This window comes from Propithecus coquereli, unplaced genomic scaffold (assembly GCF_000956105.1).
Source record: "Propithecus coquereli isolate 6110/MARCELLA unplaced genomic scaffold, Pcoq_1.0 Scaffold7, whole genome shotgun sequence".
Lineage (NCBI taxonomy): Eukaryota > Metazoa > Chordata > Mammalia > Primates > Indriidae > Propithecus > Propithecus coquereli.
Genome location: NW_012153062.1, coordinates 7,496,016 through 7,520,962, shown reverse-complemented (window position 1 = coordinate 7,520,962; position 24,947 = coordinate 7,496,016). Strand labels below are relative to the sequence as shown.

General features: G+C 40.6%; 1 protein-coding gene across 1 annotated transcript in view; it reads right to left on the bottom strand.

Moving 5' to 3' along the window:
- Positions 1–4,189: 4,189 nt before the first annotated feature.
- Positions 4,190–24,947, bottom strand: part of TGFBR3 (transforming growth factor, beta receptor III) — a 140,073-nt gene continuing 119,315 nt past the window's right edge. The window contains exons 15-17 of the mRNA XM_012661017.1: positions 18,917–18,958; positions 16,464–16,571; positions 4,190–6,075 (exon numbers count right to left, since the gene is read on the bottom strand). Of these exons, the coding sequence (XP_012516471.1) occupies positions 5,957–6,075; positions 16,464–16,571; positions 18,917–18,958 (269 nt within the window). The 3' untranslated portion in view covers positions 4,190–5,956. The remainder of the gene's footprint in view (positions 6,076–16,463; positions 16,572–18,916; positions 18,959–24,947) is intronic.

Here is a 24,947-nt window from a genome sequence, read left to right as displayed (position 1 = left end):
CTCTATTGAAATACCCAGTGTGGTTTCTGTTTCCCCACCAGAACTCCAACAGACCCTGACATATCACTCACATATTCTAAGTTTTCTAAGTTATTTGAATAAAGTTGTTTATGGTAATCCCTTATTAAAATCTGTGCAATATCTGTTGTATGTTTTTTCATTCCTAATGCATGAGTTTATTTTTACTTTATTTTTGTCTATCTCTAGTAGTCTTTTTAAGTATAATTAACTATTTAGAATACTCTTTCATTTTCAACAATATAAGCTCCAATATAAGCTCTTTATAGCTATAAGTTTCTCCTAGGTAACTGTTTGCTACACGTTTGAGTGTAGTATTTTTATTCTTCTTCCAAGTCTCATCTTCTAATTTCCTTTGAGTTCTTCAAGTGTTTTTAAATTGTTCTTTTCATATTAATTGCTAAACTATTTGCATTGCGGTTTAATAACCTGATCAGTAGGCTTAAGTTCTCTTATGTTTGCTGAGAATTCCACTGTGGCTCTAGTAGTGCTGCGCACAGAATTCTCAAATCTGGGTGCACAGGACACTATGTACACCCACTCAATCAAGCTTAATAGCCTTGTTCACATTTTCCATAACCAAATCTTTTTGGTATCAACTTCTGAGAGTGATATGTTAAAATACCCTGCTATGATGATGCATTTGTCAGTTTTTCTTTATGATTCTCACTTTTTTTTGCTTTAAAACACTAGAATGGAAGAATATACCTATAAGGATGTTAATTGCAGCAGAGTATATTGGAAAAGCCTAAAAATAACACTTCTAAACGTCCTTAGTAATGAATTGGCTGAATTCATTGTATAACTTATGTAGCCGTCAAAAAGCATGAACTTGTTTGGTATCTAGTAATCCAGAAGATGGTACATGCTAAGTGAAAAAGGCAAGTTGCAGAGTATGTATGTTGCGATCCCATTTATAGTCAATGAAATAAGAACTCTTCTATTCATGAACATGTTTTAATACGTTTGAGTTTGGGAAAAGGCTAATGTCAGTTCCTCCAGGGAAGTGACTGGGGGGAGGAGGAAGGATAGCATAAACAAATATCTTTGTTTTATTTCACCTCCTACAATAACCATGTTTTACTTGGGCAAGTTAAGCTAAGCCTAGTAAGAAAGTGATGATGATTAGCACTCATCTTAGGAGGCCTGATTGATATGCCATGTGAGAAAGTCACAAAGGTTATAATCTGATCTTATTTATTATAGTGGCGTGTACACATTGATATGAATATAAGGTAGCATCTAGGAACACATACGCTGAAACAGTATTCTTAGATCCAAGGGGGAGGATTATGAAGCTTTTTTACTGCTACATATTTGTATTGTTTGTATTCATTTTATACACATATCATGTGAGCAAGACAATTTTTTTAAAGAATTAGAGGATGTAACTACAAAAAGGCTACAGACACTTTCACCAAAAACAACAAAAGCCCAGACGTATCTGCACAAAATGTTCCATACAATTCCAGGCAGTTGATAGACTCTCTCAAGCTCATTTATGGATCACCTAGGTTTCTGCTCCAGTAGCTACCAGGAGAGTTCGACGGTGGAAAAATTAGTTGACTGCCGAATTCTCCCACATATCCTCTGAGGTTGCAGGGGGCGATCATGGCACTGAAGAATGGCGGGACCCTCATCTGTACCAAGGACTCCGACCTTGCCCAGATGAGGTACCACTTAAACTCTTCCTGTTTATGAGTATCTACCTGTGTAAGGTATGAGGGGTAAGGTGCTGGCCTTGATACTAAACCATCTAAGTCATTAATTCTGAAAAAGGGAGGAGGAGATAGGGGCTGGGAGTATGGTTTGTAAACACACCCTCAACGTTATAATGTAAACTTGATGGTGAACGAGAACTGTTTTCATAATACAGATTTGTCTGGGGGCAGGGAGAGGGGTATATGCCAAACAGAATTGAGCTCCAGAGAGGTGAGAGAAGTAGCTGGGAAGGCAGGCAGATTATCCTCCTTTGAGACATGCTTAGGAATTTCAACTTTATCCCAAAGGCAAATGGAGAATTACTTAAAGGCTTCAAGTTGGGAAGACACACCATTTAAGTCTTTTTAGGATTACTTTGGATGCATGGTGGAGAAGGGATTAAGGGGAACAAGACAGGAAGTTGGCATCTTAGTTAAGAGGCTGTTGCAGTAACTCAGCGCAAGAGATAATGGTTCTTGAGCAATGGATAACAGCAGTAGGAGGAGGAATGAGTCAGTGGTTTGGAGAAAGAGATATTCTAGAGGTAGAGTAACACTTGGACTCCATTCTGGGGTGGGGGAGCCAAAGATGCTCCAGTTAGATTCCCTGGTTTCTGGCTTGGGCAACTGGAAGAGGTACCATATTGAGGTATGGAATGCTGGAAATTCACTGGGGAATGTGGAAGGGATGAAACTAGTAATCTTACATACATACTATTTTTCTTTCCTTGACTCCTGGACTGACAGAAGGCCCAGAAATGGATTCCAACCCACTTCCACATCTCCTGCCATGTCTTTCTGAGAACAGGGACTGCTCCTGCTTCACTCTCCCTCTGGCCTGTCCACCCTTTCCTCAGCTGCCGTGAGCCTCTTAGCCTTCCTCTCCCTCTTCCTCATCAGCAGGGCCGGAGCAGACAATACATGTAGGAGAAAGTCACAGTGAAAAAAGTTATTATCAGCCTGCGGGTAGAATTTAATAACGACCAAACAAGACACATATTAATAATTGATATATATCTTTTTATTATGCACAGAATAAGGACTTAAAACTGTGGTTATCAAAACTATACATTTAAGCATGTTCACAAAACAGCCGACACATTGAACAGAGAAAAGAATACAACAGGGGTGCTCAAACTGGCCACAGGAATTTTAAGGGTACTCTTTTTACCCTCATTGATGATGAAAAACAGCAACAAAATCAGGCTCATTCAGGAAAAAAACCAGAAGAGAGAAGTATTGTATTCGGAAACTGATAATAGTCCTTTTTAGAAAAACATCTGTCAGTTTCATGAACAACCCCCAGATTAAACAAACAGGAAAAAAAATCACATACAGGACTCACCCAACAAAATGTGCTCTGTTAACAGAACCAGCAGTACGATCATCATTCAAACCATGAGGTAGTTACAGTACAAAAAGACTGGCACGCATGTGTGCACTCCACACACACTCGCAATCACGCCTGCTAGGGACACGTGCAGGAAATGGGTTTACAATCTTATTACGAGACAAGGAAAAGACTATTTTTTTGTTGTTTAGAAAATGCTATAGAAACAGTTTAGACAGAAGAAATCTCTGGCTTTTTAAAATACAGAGTAACAGCTGGTAAACACCACATGGTGAAAGGCTATAGCTTATTACACAGACAATCTGCCTTGGAGTTTAAAGCATTTCAAACACAGCTTTATTATCAAACAAATAAAACAAAATGGCCTCTGCAAGTTAAGGGTGTAGCCTGCAGAAATAACAAAAGACTATGCAGATAGATGAGTTCAACTGAAATATAACAATATTTTTAAAGAAACTTACAGAACATGTTATAAAAGTAGAGCTTGTACTTTGCATTAAAACTGTGAAGTATGAAGTAATCAGAAATGCTGCAACTAGAAGCTAGGGAGAAAACACCCTATTTTTTAATATTCTGTTTTAAGAAATATTTCAGGAATACATTCACTCTTCAATATGGGATCAGGTTTCATTAACTTGGATTTCTTGATCTGAATAATACTTCTGACAATGAGATCCAAACAAATAAAAGGTCATTTTTTTCTCTCTTTTAAAGAAATCTTTTGGTTTGCATCTATAAATGTGTAATTTTTAAATTATTTATAAAATCATTGGCAATGTAGCATCTCTCTTAAAAATATACATTTAAATATATTACAGAAGGTTTTAACTCTGCCCATCTAAGAAATGGATCTTTTAATACCTCCTAATAGCTAATTTTCTTTTTAACAAGATGGAAAGGGTTTTTAAAAAAGCAAAAGACTGATCAAAAGAATTCACAGTAGCTGAAATTAAACATTTCTTATGGAGTAACTTAAATTTATCTAAAACACTTAAATATATCTTTATACACAAATTTTTGTAGTAAAATATAGCTATAAGTGACTTAAAGACTCTAGTCTTCTTTGAAGACATCTTTAAACTTTTTTATACATAGAATATGCTAAAACAATACATTCTGCTGAAGGTTAGGCAAAGCGCATAATTTTTAAACACAGGTAGCGTAATCTATGTCCTCCATTCTGATACCCTTACATTAAAAAAAAATTAAGTAAAGGAAAAAAAATTTCTAACCTCATGTCTTCTTTATTCATATGTGGATATCTGAAAAATTTTCAATATATCAATGTGGAGAGACTGAAAATCTCAGCCCTACAGTAATCTTTTTTGGTTAAAATTATCCCCATTAAATGTCTACATCTATCAAATCAATCAGATTGGGAAATAATGATTGTCATTCCCCCCTTACTTGTTTGCTGTGTAGACACTACCTTAAGGTTTTGAGTTTCATCAACATTTCCTACTTGAGGTTCCATTCACAGAGAACCAGGCACAACTTCCTTATTTTAAGGGGAGTGAGACTTGCTTATGAATATTTTGGAGCAGAATCTAATCTGTTCTACTTATGAAATTCTAAGTAATTTGGGGGGAATTTTGGGAAAAGAAAACTAAATAAATTACAATGAAGCTATCTTTAGCAATAAATGATTTGGCATGGAAGTTTCCCTCACATTCTTTTTTAACATAGCGGTATCACTGAGCTTATTTTAGCTGCAAAGTGGCATCATATTATTCCATTTAATGAAATTCACCTCAAATCTTTTTTGAGTTTGGGATATATTTAAGGCAAGAGAACTAAAGCGATCCAAATGAGTGCCCTTTTCCATAGCTCAGCACTGTCTTGGCAGAACTGATGACACTATTCAGATAACCAACCGGAATCCAACATAACCTGCAATGCATTTGTGTCTCACAAGAGTTTGGTTTTTACAAAAGGGCCTATTTTTAAAAATATTGACATGTTTTGAGTAGAAACATTCACCTTACCAAATATATTTAAGAATAAGTTGCAACTCTGAAAACAGGACATTTTCAAAAGGGGAATGAATTTCCTCTTCTTCAACTGAGAAAACGAATGTGCCAGATGACATATTATATATTTGTACTTACACATACAAATATATCACTGTGCAAATTCCTCCTTGACTTGACAACAGAATTTTGCCTCGATTTATACATTAATTTATCAGAACAAAATGTCAGAAATAGGCACAAACCTGTGGTTCCAGATTTTGGCCATTTTCAATTTCTATATGCCTGTAAGAAATATAAAATTTGCATGAAGACATTTTTGCAGTCTGTGTGTGGGAGTATGGGAATAAACAGGAAGCTGACAAGGTCATCAGCATTGGTTTTGGCCCAGGGCACAAGAAAGGAATGTTGCCTTGATGCAGTCCCCGAGGGCAGCACCCATGGAGACGAGTCAGCCCTGCAGGGTGTGGCAGCAAGATCAGAAGTGCGCATCCCACGAAGGTGCGTGTTAGACGTGGAGGAACGCTTACAAAGCCTTGAAGCATTTCTTTTGTTTTACATCTTGGTTCAGATATAAAAGAATCTTTGGCCACGTCTCCTCACTGGTTCATTCTACTATCTGGCTGTTATCCTTTTACAAACTCCTTGAGTCTGGGTAAAACTCAGGGCCCCAAATTATGGATGTTCTCAACTGGACAAAGCAGCATTTTAAAAACTGGCACGTGTTTCACATTGAAAACCCCAGGCCTGTGAGGGCTGGTGGAGAAGGCCACCCCCTTAGCTTTCTCACATGGATTCGACATTAGCCCTGGGCGGGGGGTGAATACAACGGGTGATCTTTATACTGAAATGCACTCTTTCTTTACAAGGGAGCCGAATCCCAGCCTTCCGAGTTGGAGGCTCAGTGGCTGGCCGGGCTAGGCCGCGCTGCTGCTGGAGCACGGCGTGCTCTGGGTGCTGCCGATGCTGTGGGCCGCGCTGCTGTTTTCTGAGGCCGGCGGGGACGTGGGGACTTGCTGCCTTCCTGCTGTCTCCCCTGCAGTTAAGAACAAGAAGGAGGGGCAAAGAAAGACTTCTGTTACACATGTGCATTCCCCAAAAGAACACTTCTCCTGCCTTTGCCATTTTGTCTGATGTTTTTCTCAACCACAGGCAGAAGCAGCTAGACCAGGTCCTGGATGGCTGGAAGACCTTATACTATAAGGTTTTTCTGTAGCTGTTTTGTTTTTAAAATATTCTGCATGGGAAAATGAGAACAGCTTTCTAGTTGACTGACAGGCACTTAGAGTGGCTAAGACCCCTGACAGTTGACGACAAAGTCCCTGGATTTCAAGGCCGACCACATTTGAAGAAACCACCATCTGGACTGTGAGAGCCAACTGACCAGCACCTGTATTCAGGAAACGCTGCCCATCTTCTCTCATGAAGACACTGTAGGCCTTGGAGGGTGAGGCCTTTACAATGTAATAAGAGAGAACCTCGGCAGTTTGGGGGCCTTTTTCTGAACATACTTGTTAAAAACTGGGGTGAAGTTTTTTGTCCTAGCTACAGCAGAGAGAGCTTTGTGTGCCAAGCGAATAACCTACCTGAGAAATGGGGGTGGGAGGAGGCTACCACCAGAAAAACCTTCTGGGGAAGGGATTTGGCTGTTTGCACATGGGGACTGCAGTTGCCAGCAAACAGTCCCGCTTCCACCCGAGGTTCGCTGTGTGGCGCAGCGTGAGTATCTCCTAACACTTTAAGCATCCCACTTTTCATTACATACCCCACTGCATTTTACTAAACCCATCCTTCGTGCCAAATGCACAGTGCTTCGGAGAGGGAGGAAACCTCGGGTCACACACATGGTTTGCATTTAACAGTTCAAAAAGCCCTAGAGTTAGTCTTCTCTTTAGCAAAACTGGCCTCAGTGCAACCCTCAAAAAATGGCTCTAGGTAGGGAAAAGTGATCAGGACTCTCCGATGCAAAACATTTCATTTTCTGCATTTTCTTTGAAAAATCAGAGCATAAACTTCATAAACTTCTTGTAAGCAGTCTCCCCCCTCCAATGTGGGAAGCCCCAGAGGGCCAGGTCTGTTTATGAACGAGCCTCCTCTTTCCTGTCATGCTGAAATACACATCTATCAGCCTGAGATAAGCAACCTCCCGGCTGCTTCATTAAAACAAAACACTGAAGCAAAGGCTCTGCCTCCAAGTACAGGAACTCACCCCGTTGCTAACAGTCCCTTTCTGGGGCCCCTCAAAAGCCTCTGCCAAAAAAACAGTTCTGCAAAATATAGAACTGGCTCATGCCCCCGGGGCCGGTTACGGCTCTCCCTGCCACCCATTTCATGAACCACACAGCTATGCACACTTTGCATCAACCTTGGAGCATCTATATGCCTGTTGTATATTTGGCCCTTGTTGTATTTCCTCTAATTATCTTTTCTTCTGGGATTGGTGGGAAGGAAAGGGGGCAGGGGTCAATATTCCTGAGAAGCAGAGAAATACCATATTTTTACTCTTTCCTTTTGGAAATCTATTATTTTGGACCCTCCCTTCATGTGTTTATGTTATTAAGAATAGAGAATTTGCCTCAATGTCAGTAACTTTCTGACAAAAATTTGCTTTCCCTATAGTGGGCACTTTATTTCTAGAAGGCAATCAAATCTCTTAACTATTCTGCTATAAAAAACCAACAAGGAAACAAACAAAAAAACCCAAACAAAACAAAAAACACCTCCAGAGACCTGAACAACTCTAGATGTACTTTAAAAATTCAGTCCCCTTACAACCCACACGTTGATACACACCCAGCTGGGTCCTTGTGCTGTCGATTAGAAAGACTGATGTGGCTATACATGGCCAACATCTAAGAAATATCTTCTCCCATTTAAATAAAGGATACATCAGAGAAGCAGGCAGTAACTCAATCCTCTCTCCCTTTTTTGGCTGACCTGGGCTTCATGTGCTCGGCCTGACAACACCTAAAGCAAGATGGCCTTGTCTCATCTAGCGACAGTGAACAAGTTCGTCTTCTCCAGAATTTGACACGTGCTTGATTGTTCACATTCAGGAAAACTGCCCAGTACTCTGCCCTGCCCAGGAAGCCTGAATATTTGCTTTCCGATGTCTATTTGCCAAATATAATTTGTTGCCATGTCAGTTTATTTCAATCAGTGCCCATTAAAAAGGCCTTTCAACTTCCTGAGTTTTGGAAACTCTTGTCCTGGTAATACAAAACACTGTTCAAAATAAAACCCCAAACAAAACAAAGCAAAGAAGCCCCCGTACACTCTAGACTGCAGGATGCATTTCACCAATGGGGACGAGTCAAGTTAACCTAATATTCTATTGACTTGGATCCAATAATGTGCCAAAGAGAATCTGCTGGGAAATACTGAAAAATCTCCTCTTTAGACTATCCCTTCTACCTCTGTGGCTATTTTCACATGTAAGACACAAGATCTCTTGATATAATGAAATTTTTAAAAACTTTTACCTTTTGACAAAATTAAGAAAGTTTTTTTGTTGTCAGATAGAAGTGACACTATTGAAAAATTCACCATGAGGAAGAAAGTTTAATGTGAAGATGCTTCTGCTTAAAGGGCCAACAGTCCCCTGGGTTTTCAGAGATGGGTCCTTCAGCTTTCTGCTCTCCATCGCAATGACCTCTGATTTCTTGGAGCACCAGCTTTCTCTAAAATATCCCTTCAGTGACAAGCAGAACCAGGCTACTTCTGGAGGAGATGGGCAGGGAGGACCTCTTGGCTAAGCAGAGAAGGCCCAGGCAACAAATGTAAGAAGTTCAAGGAAGGCTCCTTGCTCATACCTATCAAACTTGGCCATCAGAGGAAATGCATTCAGCCTTCATGCTCTGCTCCTAAAATCTCAAACCACATTGAGTGAAGAGGGAGTTGGGGAGGAGGGAGAGTGAGTAGGCAAAGAGGCATTTGGTGCCTGGAGTACTCTGGAGCAGGAGGGTATGTGGAGGATAAGGACACCGAGGACTAATTTCACCCATCTCCTATATGAGCTGTAGCTGAGCCTAGATTTTGCCAGAAATGCTATAAGAAACAGAAAAACAAAGCCAGGTGTGGTTGCCTTTAGTCCCAGCTACTGGGGAGGCTAAGGCAGGAGGATCGCTTGAGCTCAGGAGCTTGAGGCTGCTGTGAGCTATTGTCGCAACTGTGAATAGCCACAGCACTCCAGGCTGGGCAACATAGTGAGACCCTGCTTTGAAAAAAGAAAAAAATAAATAAACAGAAAAACATATTTCTTAAGGGAGAATCTCTTTCATTTCTTTAGGTTAGCATAGAGTTGTCCAGATCTGATTTTCTGCCACCTCTTTGGCATCTACTTTACAACTGGATTCTTATCTCTAAGTCTTTTACCATGGCAGGTCCTGGGGAAGAGACTGTCTAAGGCAGCTGTAAATAACATGGAAAGGCTTTAAACAGAAGAGTTTAAAGGAAAGGTGAGAGGAATCTTGATTATTTAGCCCAAAGGAGACTATTTGCAAACACTGCCCTTGAAGATTACTACAGGGAGGGGCAGACAGCTGTTCTCTATCTCCCTGGGGGCAGAACATGAGGAAATTAGTTTAAATGGCAGGAATAGGGATTTAGGTCCATAGAAAAGAACTTGCTGATTATGAGGATTGGTTAGTTACAGAGGGAATTTATGGAATTTCTTCCTCAGGAGATATTTAAGCATAGGATTGAAAACCATATGCCTGGGGGTGATTTAGATTTAATAATCTTTGATGCTGGAAAGAAAACAAAGATATTTTCCTCAGGCCCATGTGTTATTTGTGATTTTGTAACAATCAATGTCTTGGTTTATTGTAATTAATTCACATACTCACTCCTTAAGGAGAGTGAACTCGACTACCTTTAGTTTAGAAAAGGCTTCAATTCCTTTTTTCAAAAGTCATTCGTCTCCACTTTCCAAGCTAAAGGATCTTCCTTTTGCAAGCAAAACTCTCCAGGGTTAGATGTTGTTATAAGTTATGGGGAAAAGGAACAATGTTCCAAGGCATGACTCTTTCAAAATATCCCACCTACTACTTTCTTTCTATATTCCCACAGTATGGCCAACCTGCTTGCACTTGCACTTTGGCTTTCTGCAGATATCTTACTTGCTTTGTGGTCCCGGAACAGCATGCACTCAAAGTCTGATAATAATTAAGAAGGGGAGGAGCCACATATATCTTTACAACCCCTAGGTGTGGACTGTAGTCAGAAATTGGACTGGGAACTCTAGTTTGTTCAACTACTAGTCTTATTACCTGAGTAGGTGTATCAACCGCATTTCCTTCTAATAAACAGAGACAATCCCTACTTCACAGGATTATTAAGGGTAAGAGTGCTTAGAATAAGAAATGTACATGAAAAGCTTTTTGAACTCCAAAGTCCTACAAAAATGTAAGATATTTAAGGCTGCTCTGATGCGTAAGTAGGACCAAAAAAATCTAACAGCGGCAGGAACACTATGTTTCACACAGCAAAATAAAATGTGTTCCTGTTCCAGCAAAATAAAATGCTGAGGTTTTGAATGAGGCGCGTCTGTCCCAATCCCTCGGGCTTCTACTCAGCAATCCTCAGCGGAACACACCAGGTGTTCTTAAAGCAGAAGTCAAGCACATACCCCAAAGTCCACCTGAGTCAGATAACAGCTTTTAATTAGGAGCATCTCTGGAGGCTCCAGTGTTTTTAGAGGTCTGAGGTTTCTCCAAGGTCCCAAGCCTAGCCCAGGTGAAAAGAGAGACAGAAGATAGGCTAAGGTGTGGTAATATAGAACGCAAGACACCGAGTCCCAAGAATCAGAAAGATGCAGCTGGAATAGATGGGAACAGAGTCTCACTCTGTTGCCCAGGCTAGAGTGGAGTGGCATCAGCCTAGCTCACAGCAACCTCAAACTCCTGGGCTCAAGCAATCCTCCTGCCTCAGCCTCCCAGGTAGCTGGGACTACAGGCATGTCCACCATGCCCAGCTAATTTTTTCTATATATTTTTAGCTGTCCAGCTAATTTCTTTCTATTTTTTTAGTAGAGACAGGGTCTCGCTCTTGCTCAGGCTGGTCTCGAACTCCTGAGCTCAAATGATCCACCCGCCTGGGCCTCCCAGAGTGCTAGGATTATAGGCGTGAGCCACCACCTATTTTATAAAATAGTTAAGCACAGAGGGTTAAAAGCCTTTGCTTTTATGGTGTCTGTCAGCATGTCTTTCTCTCTCAAGAAACAAAGCACCTTCCATAGCATCTGGCCATTCATATCCTTCCTCCCTCCTTCTCAACCTTTCCTCAGTTACCATGACAGTTTTACAGGAAACTTAATTCTTCAAACAACAAACAACACTTCTTCCTTCTCCAGTGAGACTTATCTTGCCAGTTCTCCATTTTTCTGACACTATTCACTCAGTTGTTGCCTTCCCAATGGTTGACTTGGCCTGTAGTTGGGTTTCTACCTAAACCAATCTGTTTATTGTCAGTCTGTCTGGTTACTCTCTTCCTCCTAGTATATGTAAGCTCCATGAGAGCAAGGACTCTGTTGTTCATGGCTAATTTACCAGTGTCTAGAATAGTTTTTGGCATATTATTATTTAATAATAGCTCAAAAAAATTCAAATGAGTGAAAGAATGAGTGAACAAACCAAACAAAGTCGGGCACATACTAAATAGAAGCAAAAATAACCAAAACAGATGTTAATTAATAAGTTTACTATCTGATAAGGAAAAGGAAGATGAAAGTATTGTGTGATATGCCCTTTGAATTTGTAATAACAGAATAGGAAGAGAAGGGTAAACTCTGAATCAAGAAAGCAGGGTTTGAGTCCTGACCACTATAACTATGTAACTTGGCTAGTCACATCAGTTCTCTGGGCCTCAGTTTCCCCATATGTAAAAAGGAGATGCTGAAACAGACCAGTAATTTTCAAAGGATCCCTCTTTAAGAAATGGATTAAAAAAGCAAGGACAAGAATTTGCAAAGAGATGGTGCATTTTAAGGCACTGACTTGCATTCCTTCCCCTCATCTCATCAGAATGACAGTAAATGGATTTTTAACAAGGCATAAACCCACAAGAACAAAGATAACAAAAGTGAAGACAACAGCAATAAAATACTGGAAGCTGGTGAGGAAGCGGGTAAATGGTAACTGACTTAACAGACTCTAGAGCCAAAACCCAAGCTAACAGCGGGAAAAGCTGGGAAACAACACATTTATGTCACAGAACCCTCGACAGCTCAGGAAATGGTGACCTCAGGCACCTCTGGAAGAGGGTGAAATAAGCAGAGGGTTGGCCGAACTTCTGCATAAGAAGCAGTAAGATTTCTCTAAATCTCCTGCCTCACTCCACCCTACTAGGACCCTGCCCTTCCTCATCCAGGAAGAAGACAGGAAGTTTACTCTCTCAAGAGGGTGAAACCGAAGGTTCCAGGAATGACGAACACCAGGCATAGCTGAGGGCAAGAGAATTGCACTCCAAAGAGGGAGTTCAGTGAACATGTTTTGGCTGACCTGGGCTTCATGTGCTCAGCCTGCCAGCACCTAAAGCAAGATGGCCCTGCCTCATCTAGCGACAGTGAACAAGTTTGTCTCCCCCAGAATCTGACATGTGCTTCGTTATTCACATTCAGGGAAACTGCCCAGTACTATGCCTGCCCAGGAAGTCTGAATATTTGCTTTCTGACATCCACTTGCCAAATATAATTTGTTGCCATGTCAGTTTATTTCAATCAATGCCCACTATAAAGGTCTTTCAGGCCGTGTGCAGTGGCTCACGCCTGTAATCCCAACACTTTGGGAGGCCGAGGTGGGAGGACTGCTTTAGGCCAGGAGTTCAAGACCAGTCTGAGCAAGAGTGAGACCTTATCTCTACAAAAAAAAGAAAAATTAGCTGGGTGTGGTGGTGCATGCCTGTAGTCCTAGCTACTCAGGAGGCTGAGGCAGGAAGATTGCTTGAGCCCAGGAGTTGGAGGTTGCAGTGAGCTATCACGACACCACTGCACCAGGGCAACAGAGTGAGACAGTCTTTAAAAAAAAAAAAAGGCTAATGAGGAAAGATAATTATTAATTCTAGGGAAAATTAAAAGTCATGTAGGAGAAATAATATTATACTACATGACTAAATCATGACTAGCATTTGGGTAGTTATAATGCAAACAGTAAATACTGATTTAACCAAAATTTCAGTATTCTATTAGGAGGATGGTGGGGAAAGGGGACAAGTAGCGAATGAATGTACAATTGGGGCATAGAGGTGAAAGAGAGCTAAATCCTCATTTTCCATAGGAGAAGGTCAGCAGAAAAGGTCTAAAATTAAAAAGTCAAGAGCAGCAATCTACTCATGTTATTTAGAGGTATGGATTAACATCCAAAAGAATTAGCTGAGAGTCTAAAATGGTGCTCTTGGGAGTAAAAAGATGGAGTATGTATGTGGCGGGGCAGGCGCCTGATTTTTTCATAACAAGTCTGTAAAACTATTTCAGCCTTTAACCTATATGCAGGTACTACTATGATAAAACTAAAAAGTTTTACTAAAAAATAAAAATAAAAGCTTTTGTCCCTCTCCTCAAGAAAGACATGATTTTTCATATGACTTTAGGGACCTTTGTGGACCCCTGGACTAGCTAGGCTTCCAGAAGCATGAAGATTCTATGGTTCCATTCCAGCATCATTTCCACTCCCAACCACCCCTCCTCTCTGCACCATCTTAGGAGAGAATGTAAGTTCTGCAAATGGAGTTTTCCAAATAGGATTAACATATCCTTAAGGGAGTATCTCTTACTGTGCCCAGAGTTGTCACATGATAAAGTGGGAACCCAAACTTTTTAGACTAACACACCTTCCAGGTATGTAAGTAGATATCCACAATCCAAATATATGTCCTGGTTTGTGTTCTGTCTTGCAGATGGAATGGAAAGATTAATCAAAGGGAAAGTCATCCAAAATAAGGTTTGTTTTTGACACAAAGGTAGATGATGTCTGAACCCCCAAATATACCATATAAGGTCTGAGTTCCACAGCTTAGATTATTGTAAAAACTGAATGGACTGAGTCAGGGTTCGTATGCCCACCTCTCCCCACTGGCCACTGCATTATGATCTTTCCTATTAATCTAAATTTGTTGTTAGCTCAGCCAGGTACAAAACTGAGGGGTCTGGACAAGAAACTATCCTTTGGTCCTGAAGTGAGCCTTCTTCAAGTTTGTATGGCACTGGTTTTCCTTATGAGCAGTTTGTATAGTGAACCAGAGGCTACCATTTTTAATGAAAAGTAATTTTGAAGCTATATGGTAAGTGATGCTAACACATTTTAAGCCCAAATGACTGTCTATAAACCTTTTAGCTTCCAAATCAGCATAGTTTATTTTGCTGGAAAGCATCACAGGAAGGGTTTTTGGTTTCATTTTCCTTAAATCTACTTACAAATCTATTTCTGTATTAACAATACTTAAAAGCCCCTCTGAAGTACCTGGCTTGGGGGAAAAGCCATCAGTAATGACACAAGTCCAAATTCAATGAGCAGCAATATATACCATACAACCAAACTTTGCTTTTTGTCAGGTTCGTGCAAGTGGCTGTGGATGAGAGTCTGGGATTGCCGAGGGGACTTCAGTGGGGTGTGTTCCAACAGTGAGTGCCATCTGGTTGCCCTATATTCTGCCTGGACCTGGCTTCCTGGCCCAAGACTAGCTTTGAGGGTGCAGCTCTGTGACCACAGCCAGTCAGTGGCTGAGCAGGCACATGGGAAGTGTCTGTGGGCTACACAGTCTTCTTGGAGTACTTTCAAGTTCATTCCCAACAGACAATATAGGGTGCCAGCAGCCCCAGAACCTTGCAGCCATGCAGGAGGTTGGAAAAAGTTGCAAAGAACTGTTAGTTTGAGATCTGAACATGTCAGTATCCCTGTAACAAAATGACTTACTCTAAAATGCTGCTCTGCTAAACGCTGTCCTTCTGGCCCTTTTATAAACTGTTGATGAGGAAGAATGCTCCTAAACTGATTCACAGATGCTTATGTGATACTCAGAATCATCACACTGAAGACTCTGATTCTCTCTTTCTCTCATACAAGCATAGTTCACTCAACGTATGCTGATGAGGAACACGAATGTGAGGACTCAAAGCCCCACTACTAAAGTCCCCTAAACTTTTGCCAAGAGGTCAGCTTTGGATTAGGTGAACGAGCCATGCTAGGCACGAAAGGGTTCGTTCCTCTCCTTCTGCCAAAGTCTAAAATACCTTAGTTGGGTGATGCAGTATTTGAAGTGAAAATTCAGATGAAAATGAGTCTGTAATTTTAACTACCAGAGGATCACTGTGTCATGTTTTTACTCTCAACAGTTTGAGGTTTTGTCTAGCAATCAAGAGGGTGAAGATAAGACTCGGTACTTCTCTTCCCTTTACATCAATCATCCTTTCAGCTTGGCCAGTTGAATAGCCTGAGGGGAGGCCAAAGATCACAGGATTCATTGCCAGGATGGAGAATTAATGAAATTCTAAACAGAGAGGCTGGGTCTGCCACTTTTCTCTGACCAAACTAGCACAGTTTACCTAGGTTTACAGTGTAAACTGCAAGTACCGAAGAAAGAACAAGACCAACTAGCTCTCTAGACACGCCTCAAAAGGAATGCATTCACATATTTGCAAGGAAACAAACAAAAGCAACAGAAACGGGCAATCCATTTGTTCTTTCCCCCTGGACTATAGGCTCCTATTGCTGGGCCACCAATCTACAGTGGGGTCAGGACAGGTTCTCTATTCAGACTAGTATGTTTCAACCTTGGGATTGGTAGAAAGTGGCACATTGACATTTTGGAAATTGAGGGATGATAGCTTGAAAATGAGTGCTTTGCTTCACTGGTTTTTTTTTTCAATTCATGAAAATATGTTTTGAAAACTTTATAGAAAGACATGAGAATTTTATGTTTATCAAAGAAAACATGGCATGGGTGAAAACAAGGCCGAGAAACTCTGGTTTAATTCACTGATTAGGGACTCTGGTGGACAGTGCTCAATACCTTGGCAGACGTAGTCATAGAATCTTGGCTTCTGTTTTCACTTGCTGTCCGTGTATATGTCTATTCTGAAGTCTTTAGCTTTGGGGGAATGGTTTATATTTACAGATTACCTACATCAACTTTCTTCAACTAAACTCTAACAACAAACTAGCTTTATTAGAAATAAATCTTCACCAACATCACAATTGCAATTAACATAAATAGTTGAACGTTCCTATTCTACCACTGCTAGAAGTAATTTTTTTTTTTTTTGCAAAACCCAATTTATGCCAGAAATGTAAAATGTGAAAATAATAGGAATGCACTTTCTCTCTTTCATTCATTATTTCATCCATTCGATCATCCAATGAAACACTGAGTATCTATTGTGTGGCAGGCACATGAGATGTGCACCAGTCAACATTCGACAGTCACACTAACCTGTGTGAGAATAGATGTACCACAAGGCCCCCGTCAGGAGAGCTCCGATCACAAATGCTGCAAACGCAATGCCCATCACGGTTAGGGTGTCCAGACCACGGAAAATCGCTATAAAGGATGGAAACCAATACACATAACTTTTAAGTTAGTCTGCACCATACATCGCTGCTTTGTATTTGTTTCACAAGCACTGTCATAAAAGCTGAGCACCGACTAATAAAATCTGAGCATGTAATGAAGATCCCAATAAAACACACTGTATTTAGTAAATTGCAAATTTTTTGTCAAAGGAAAAATGAAATTATCAGGTTTCCAAGATACTCTCAGTTTGCTATTTATTTTGAGCAATGAACTAAAAAAATCAGATTTGTAAACTCTAAAATGTTAAGTCTGTGGTCCCACTGTCTCAATCCGAGGACCTACTATTTAAATGGAGGGTGGCTTGAAAATTCACAGGTTAAGATGCTTTCGAAAATGAGGTGAACTTCCATTATCAAAATCTGACTCATTGCTCCTTAGTGACTGAACACCTCCAACAATGAAACACTACACAGAAATCACATATATTTTCATGAACATTGAAAAGTATGAAAGATAACAGGAAGAAAGAGTGAGAAGAAAACACAGAATAAGAATATACTATCCCTGTGGATAACATTTCACTGATTTCCTCGTATTAAATTCTCAATCTTAACAACTATGTATTATGTCATTTAAAACAACCTACTTTTTAACACTCTTCCAACTGTGATCTTTCTATGAGGGGAACGGAAATACTTCCCAATGGGGAGTGATGTCAGTTTTATGGTCAGCAAAACATATAAATAGAATCAATTGTTCCTCCGTTTGGCAAATATTTTTATATTTGAAATTAATTCCAGGCCACAGAAACAGAACATTTCCTTTCATTTAAGAGAACTACCTTCCTTGAGTCACTTATGAAAAGTTAAAATTGGTTTCCAAGGGAGAGGGATTTTTGGTAGAATAAAATTTCTGAGGTCTGTGTTTTTTTAATATAAGTGGAAGATATAGGATCTCCCCACTATTTCAATACTACTTCTTTCTGCTCTAGTCAGAAGCAAGTCCAGCTGGTCTCTTCTATAAGCTAAATCTCTTCACCTCTTTGCCTTTCAACTCCCTGCAGTGTAACAGACTGCTGTGCACATGTGGCCCTCGAAGCCCCGGTGCTCCAGAGCGCTTGGGAAAAGTGCATCCTGGCGGGAAAGAGTCTGGAAGGACCAAGTTCTGGTCCCCACTCTTCCAGCTGTGTGCCCTTTGGTGGGTTCATTCAACTTCCGAAAAACGAAGATAACACCACTTCATCCGCTGAAGGTACGGTTGTAAACAAACAAGTTTGTAAAAGGGAGGAGGGTCCACTGGAAGCAGTAAGAACTGGGAAGAGCTCTCCAGAGGTTAAGATGAATGAGGCCATCAGCCTATTTAGTTTACTCTAGTCTGTGGGGCAGACATTTCAAGATGACTTGCCTTTTTATGCCTACAGATGCAAAAATGGAACACGATTACTAGTTTTTGGTGAAAATGTTCTAAAATGCCAAAGATGGAGATGTCATTTATAAAAATCAGACTAGGTAAGTATGAGAGAATGTGTCCCTATGTGTCTCTCTTATTTTCTTTCTTTGTGTGTATGTCTCTTTCTGAGTTCATAATATCGTTCCATCATCTTTTAAAAATAATCCACTTAAGAGAGTGGTTTACGCAGTGCTTAGTATAAAAGAACTCTCCAGACTGATGATTATGTGTATATGATGGAGTCAGCCATGGACACCAATCCTGGGAGTCTTAAGGAAGAAAAAAAGCACAGATTCTCCTCACAAGACATCATCACCTAGAAGGGCTCTGGGTAGCCAGACAGGAAGTCCAGGAATCTTTCTGGGTCAGAGTTTTCTTCCATAGAAAACTGGCATAGGCAATTTCCAACTCATCATTCTGTAGTAATTGGTGTTGCTGTCTCTTTTTTCCTCACATGCCCTCCGTAGCCCTCCCACCCCTTGGACTAGAGATCGTCTTGAAGGTATGGCAACAAGTTGTCTTAGCACTACTTCTCTGAGCTGGTAAATATTGTCCATAAGACTTAAAGCAAATCACTCCCACAGCTGTATGCTAATGCTTTCAGAGCACATCAGATATAAGCGTGCAAATAATTCTCTCTCTAAAGCTAAGTAAGTTACTACCTTCCTATTCAGGCCATACACGCTCATGGGTCAACAAATTAATGTTTTTAAATGGCAAAGGTGGGGAGGAAAAAAGAAAGAGGAGTACAAAGGAAAGACAGAGAAAAACAAAAAAGTATGAGAAAAAGGAGGAAAGGGGAAGGGAGAATGAGAGCAGAAGTCTCCTTATCAAAACTCAAAGTTTGGCAAATGTTCACTAACCAACTCATTCTTATAAAAGCCCAGGAGGCTTTATTTCGAAATAGTTGCATAAAGACTTACGTGGAGGAACTGGATTTGGTTCCTTAATGCTTGGACCTTTTCCTGAAACAAAAACATAAATCACAATGCATTCCACAGAGAAACCAAGATTTAAGCAAAGGGTCATCAAAATCTCAGCAAAAGCTGACACTTCTCTATTTGTTAATAAATACATACTTTGCGAAAGCTCTGTCATCCTTTTTAGATATCAAAACTACAACATGGGTCACTCAGGAACTTTAAGCATTCTACTTTATCGATCAAGTGTATAGGCTCTCTAATTTGAAGAAAATTTGAAGGTAAACACCTACACTTAGAGAATTTGAGTCTGACAATTCATATACCTGTGTGTGTGCACCTTTATATTTAATTACGGAAGGATTCAATACCTTTAAATACCATACTCTTCCAGTGTATTCATATTATTCCACTTTCAAAATATTCTTTAACACATGCACATTGTCAGAGCATCTTTATTCTCCTATTATCTGATAGCTCAGCTCCTGTTCATCACCCACCTGTGCTATCAGAGTCCTGTCTCCAGCGCCACCTCCCCTACAATACTCCCTCCTCCACATCCATCCCCAGTGTGAATATTCCAGAGCCCAGAGCTGATCATGTTATTGCCCTGACCAAACACCTTAATTATTTCCCATTATACGATTTTCCCATACAGGGAAAAAGTCCAAACTCTTTAGCATGGTGCACAAAGTTCTCCCTTCCTCTCCTCCCACCTCTCTCCAGCCTCCTCTCCCAATGGGGTCCTTCACCCATGCTGGACTTCTCATATGTAGTTACTTAAGCCCCCAAATCCTCCATGCTGCTCCGTGTCATCACGCTTTACAAGCCGTCCTCTGAAACACCCTCCTCCTCTAGACCTGCTTGTTGGCATTTCCCCGGGGTGGCCTCCCCTGACTCTCCCATGGCTCCATCTCCACCCCACAGGGCTGGTCTCTCCCACCTTTGCTCGTCCCATCCCTCTTCCGTTACGCTTGTGCCACACTGAGTTGTAATTTCCTGTTTTTTTCCCTGCCCTGAGGGCAAGATCTAGTTCATATTATTCTGTATATCCTCGGGGCTCAGACTGGCATAGACTAGGCCTTCCAGAAATGTTTGGTGAAGGCGGATTAAAATGTTGGTGTACTCTTTGAAAATGGAGGCAACAGAGGAAACTAGGAATAAGATTATTAAAATGCTCATATGCTTCGGTGTTTCCATAATGTTTTCATGTCCGTGAAGTGCTCCACAGGCAAGATCTCACTTGAGGTTCACACTAGTGCTAGAGAGAGGCAGAAACAGAATTTTTATCACTATTTTAGAAATGAGCGGCCTGAGACTCTGATACCATGTGACTAATGCAAGGTCACAGCTGGAAAGCATCAGGGCAGGGATTGAACCAGATTCCAGATTCCTAGCAGGACAACTGACTGGAGAGCATGACTGTCCTCGCTGGGGAAGCACTGATGCAGTAAGTGCTTGTGCACGGCTACTCTCATCCTCAACCGGGAGACCCGCAGAGACCAGGAGTTAGGATGCTACAGCCCACTTACTTTTGTATGGCCTGTGAGCTAAGAACGGGTTCCATATTTTGAAATGATTTTTTAAATATCAAAAGAAGAATAACATTTCATGACATGTGAAAATTATATGAAATTCAAATTTACTCCATAAATGAAGTTTTATGTGGACACAGCGATGCTCATTCATTTACATATTGTCTAGGGCCGCTTTCATGCTACAACGGCGGCACTGAGCAGTTCAGACGGGGACCGTGTGGGTCACAGACACATATTCACTCTCTGCTCCTTTAGAAAAGGCGTGCTGAGCCCTGGCAAGACTCCGCCCTTACTCTTTAGAGTTTGAAAGCGATATGTGTTTAGCACCTCTCTTTTCATCTCCATTTCCATTCAGTAAAGAAGGAACACAACACCTTGTATTTCAATCTACAGGGAAGCAAAAAGAACTTGTGAAAATTTGACCCAAACAAGCAGCATCTGAGTTGATGTTTATAAAAATAAAGAAGCTAGACAGGGTAAAAGACGACAGGATTGTAAATTCTCCCTATTAACCACCTCGGCTCGGTTGATCCACGTTCTGTGGCATGAGTTATCAGTGGCCCAGCTCTAGGGGAAAGAATGCTACTGGCTGAATCAGAGCCACCACAATTTAATGGTGTCCCTTTGAACAGTGCAACCTGGTGGCCCCGAGAAGAGGATATATGCAAAAGTTATACTTCAATAAAATTATTAAGAAAATTTAAATGATTTCATGTTTTTAAGAAAATCTAATTCAGTATGCCGAACACACACTAACTGTAAAATTCGCTCTCCTGAGAGTTTGGTCCCATCAGCCTTACTGACAGCAGTAACAACAGTGAGGCCTTACATTTGTATAGTGTTTTACAATTGACAAAAAGCTTTCACTTATATTATCTCATTTTAAACATCAAAGAACCCCATGAAGTAGGGGTATCTAACCACAAAATTCTCTTACTTTCAAGAAGTAATAGCTTGATTCACTGAACTAAATCCAAAAGCATTTAAAGGTCACTATAGTGTGCATCATGTGAGAAATATACACACTTCTGGGAAGAGTTCCATCCAATCGACTGCCTGTGGTTAAACTTTGTCACTCAGAATTCCCAAGTGGTTTAAAAATAACGATTCTCTCCTAAGGAGACCTCATATGCAAAATATAAGTTTTATAAAGTAAAGCCTGTATGATAGATGGCATTGTTTTAAAATTGTTAATGTTCTTATGTTACGATCTAATCCTCTACCCCCACCCCAAATAGGAACCTTCGCACAGAACTAAACAGAAACAGTTGTTGCTCATTTCCCCTGGGGTGAAGTTCCTTTGTGATTTCTGTGCACAAATAATAATAAGCACAGGCTGCAGAACGAAGGTTAAAGAATTCTGTCCTCTAACTTTTTCTTCTCAAATCCCCAATAACCCCTGAGTATGACTAAAATAGTTTGATCTCCACCGGAACCCTATAATCGAGTTGGCATGCTAAGAGGAAAAGAGTGGACGCAACAATATTTACTTTGGTTTAAGGATAAGATTGTAAGAAAGGAATCCTAGCTATTGCTGTAAAGAGAATTTTAACAATAAAGATTTCTTTATAGAAAGAACAAACTATAATCAACATTCTGAATTAAATCTTTTCATATATTCTGAGCAAATTTTGGTCTACCTCTAGAACCTAAATTTCCCTCCACAGATTGTTAGGCATGGTTTTCAGGAACAGGATATTTCTGGGGTTATGCATGAGTAACTGACCACAGCATTTGGCCCCCAGTTTTCAATCCAGTTTTCCTCAACACCATAGGACTGAGCAGGCCCACAGGGAAACAAGGCATCAAACTGGTATCCACATGTACTGGTGTTTGGCAAAGAGGGAAGGAAGGATGGGGAGAGGAAGTCTCCTCCTAGAGACTCAGGAGGGCTTCATGCAGGCCCCACTTAAGACAGAGTTTTTACTAACTTTACTTCGCTGTAACTGGGGTGGGTAGAGATCAGGGATGATGCTAAACTTTCTACAATGCATGGGACAGCAGCCCCACAACAAAGAGTTATCCGGCCCCAATTTTGTTTTTTGCTGAAACAGGGTCTTGCTCTACCACCCAGGCTGGAGTGCAGTGGCATCATCACAGCTCACTGTAACCTCAAACTCCTGGGCTCCAGTGATCCTCCTGCCTCAGCCTCACAGGGCCTACAGATGCATGCCACCATACCCAGCTAAATTTTTTTATTTTTTGTAGAGATGAAGTCTCACTATGTTGCCCAGGCTGGTCTTGATCTCCTGGCCTCAAAGTGATCCTCCTGCCTTAGCCTCCCAAAGCACTAGGATTACAGGAGTGAGCTACCACACCCAACTTAAGCCCAAAATGTCAATAGTGCTGAGACTGAGAAACCCTGCACTAGACTGTAAAGGCCTTAAAGACAGGATAATTTGCTTTCCACATGCCTAGCATATAGTAGGTACTCAATAAACTTTCTGGGGAATAAATTCCCATAAATATCATGTGTATCTTATTATTGGTACTTCCCCAGCACCCCAATCTTCACACTTTTTTCAGAGTAGTCTTCCTAAATGATCTAATCACTAGTCCCACTCAAGATCTTTTCGTGGCTCTTAACTTTTAGAATATTTATGGACAAAATTAAATGACTGGTTTTCTTTCAAAACAATCCAGTGGGTAACAGAAAGTGATAAAACAAGATTCACCATGAATTGGTAATTACTCAAACCTATTTTACTTTTGTATATATTTGAAATTTTCCAAAACAAAAAGTTTTAAAAATGTGAAGCACATGGAGTTTAAAATCCTTATGACATTCCTCTCCCCTATCGGACAGAAGCTGAATGCTTTCTCTGTCACTCAAGCTTGGTACCATCTTTCTACTCAGTCTCTCCTCATTGCTACCTCAGCTTGGGGATGAACCCCGGCTGGTCCGTTAGAGTATTTTCATTCTGCAAAGATCAAATGTGTTTCAAAAAAGTAAGGCCTCTCTTGGATTAACTTCCAGTTGACATTCATAACTTTCCCTTCCACTCCTCCCCGCCCCCCAAAACACCCTCAGTTTGGCTGAGAAATTGAGAGGAAATTAACATTTACTGAGTGTCCGAGATATGCAGGCGCTCTTATTTTTTTTAATTTGTGGTAGAAATACGGAGAAAAATTCAGTATTTCAAACATTTAATTTGCTAAGAATTAAATAAGTATATATGTATATAAATCATAGCAAATTTGGGAATGACATTTATTGTTCTCTCACGTTCACACTCTTCTTTGTACGTGCACTAAGTTTCCTCTTGAACTTTTATGTAAGTTACTCCTCCCTTTCACCATTTTGAAAAAGTCATCAGTGTCGTGTTGTAACCATTTTTACTGTGTAAGCACAAGTGTTCTTAGATGTTGTAAAAAGTGGGCACAGGATCCAAAGCAAATAACACTAACATGCCTATACTTCAAAATATTTCAAAAAATACAGCAGGATGGCACCATCTCAACTATTTTAATTGTTTTGCCATAAACCATGATATGCATAAACTATTCCTGTTTTCTGGGCTATTTTGTACGTTACAATTCAAAATCATAGAACAACTCCTAAACCTTAATACTCTCCCAGTTTACGTATTTCCCAACATCTTAACCCTTTGGAAGAACAGACTTTTTCCCTAAAATTCTTCATCTTCCTTTCAGTTCATAATCATTAGCGTATTTGAGTGTTACCTTGAATACCAATGTGATATGGTATGTAAAGGAGGGAGATGGGTGGGAAGAGGGGGGTGTGAAGAAGTAACTGCCTATGTTGCTTGTAGGGTTTATTAAAAACTACAATCAACCTCCTTCTGGGATAAGGCATAGTGTTTAAGAGGACAGGCTCTGGAATTGAAATGCCTGGACTTGAATCTCAGATCTATCATTTATATGTGAAATTAAATATGATAATCCACATAAAGCATTTTGCACAGAGCCTTGTACAAAGTAAATGCTCAATAAATGTTAGATCATCATCCACATCTCCATCATCACCACCACCAGCACCATCATCTATTGTGGAGAGTTTAGGTAGTAAAAGAATGCTAACCCAATGCTGGTTCCCAAGGGACTTAGAGATCAAAGGTGGCAAAGATGTGCTCATGAAGGTTCCATTAAAAACAGTGGCCCAGCGGAGGAACCCAGAATTATTTATTTAGTCTCGATGGCCTGCTTTCCCTGTCCACAGAAGGAAGAAACATCGCTGGAAGTTTGTCAGGGCTACTGGCAGCAGTGGCCACAGAGCAGCTCTCTGCCTGGCTGTGAAGTTGCCAACCAGAACGTTTATCTGCTGCCCCAGAAGACCCAACTGTTGAAAATAAAATGAATCCAATGAGCCGGAGCTTTGGCATGGCCTTCAAAGAGCACCTGTGTAGTAAAAGGACAGTGAAGCATCCCATTGGTTGGGAAGCTTTTACCCAAAAAGTTAATCCCATGGTAAGTGACCTGCCTACTCCCACAGATACTGCAATAAATGGACACAAAGCTGTCTGGCAGGAAGAACA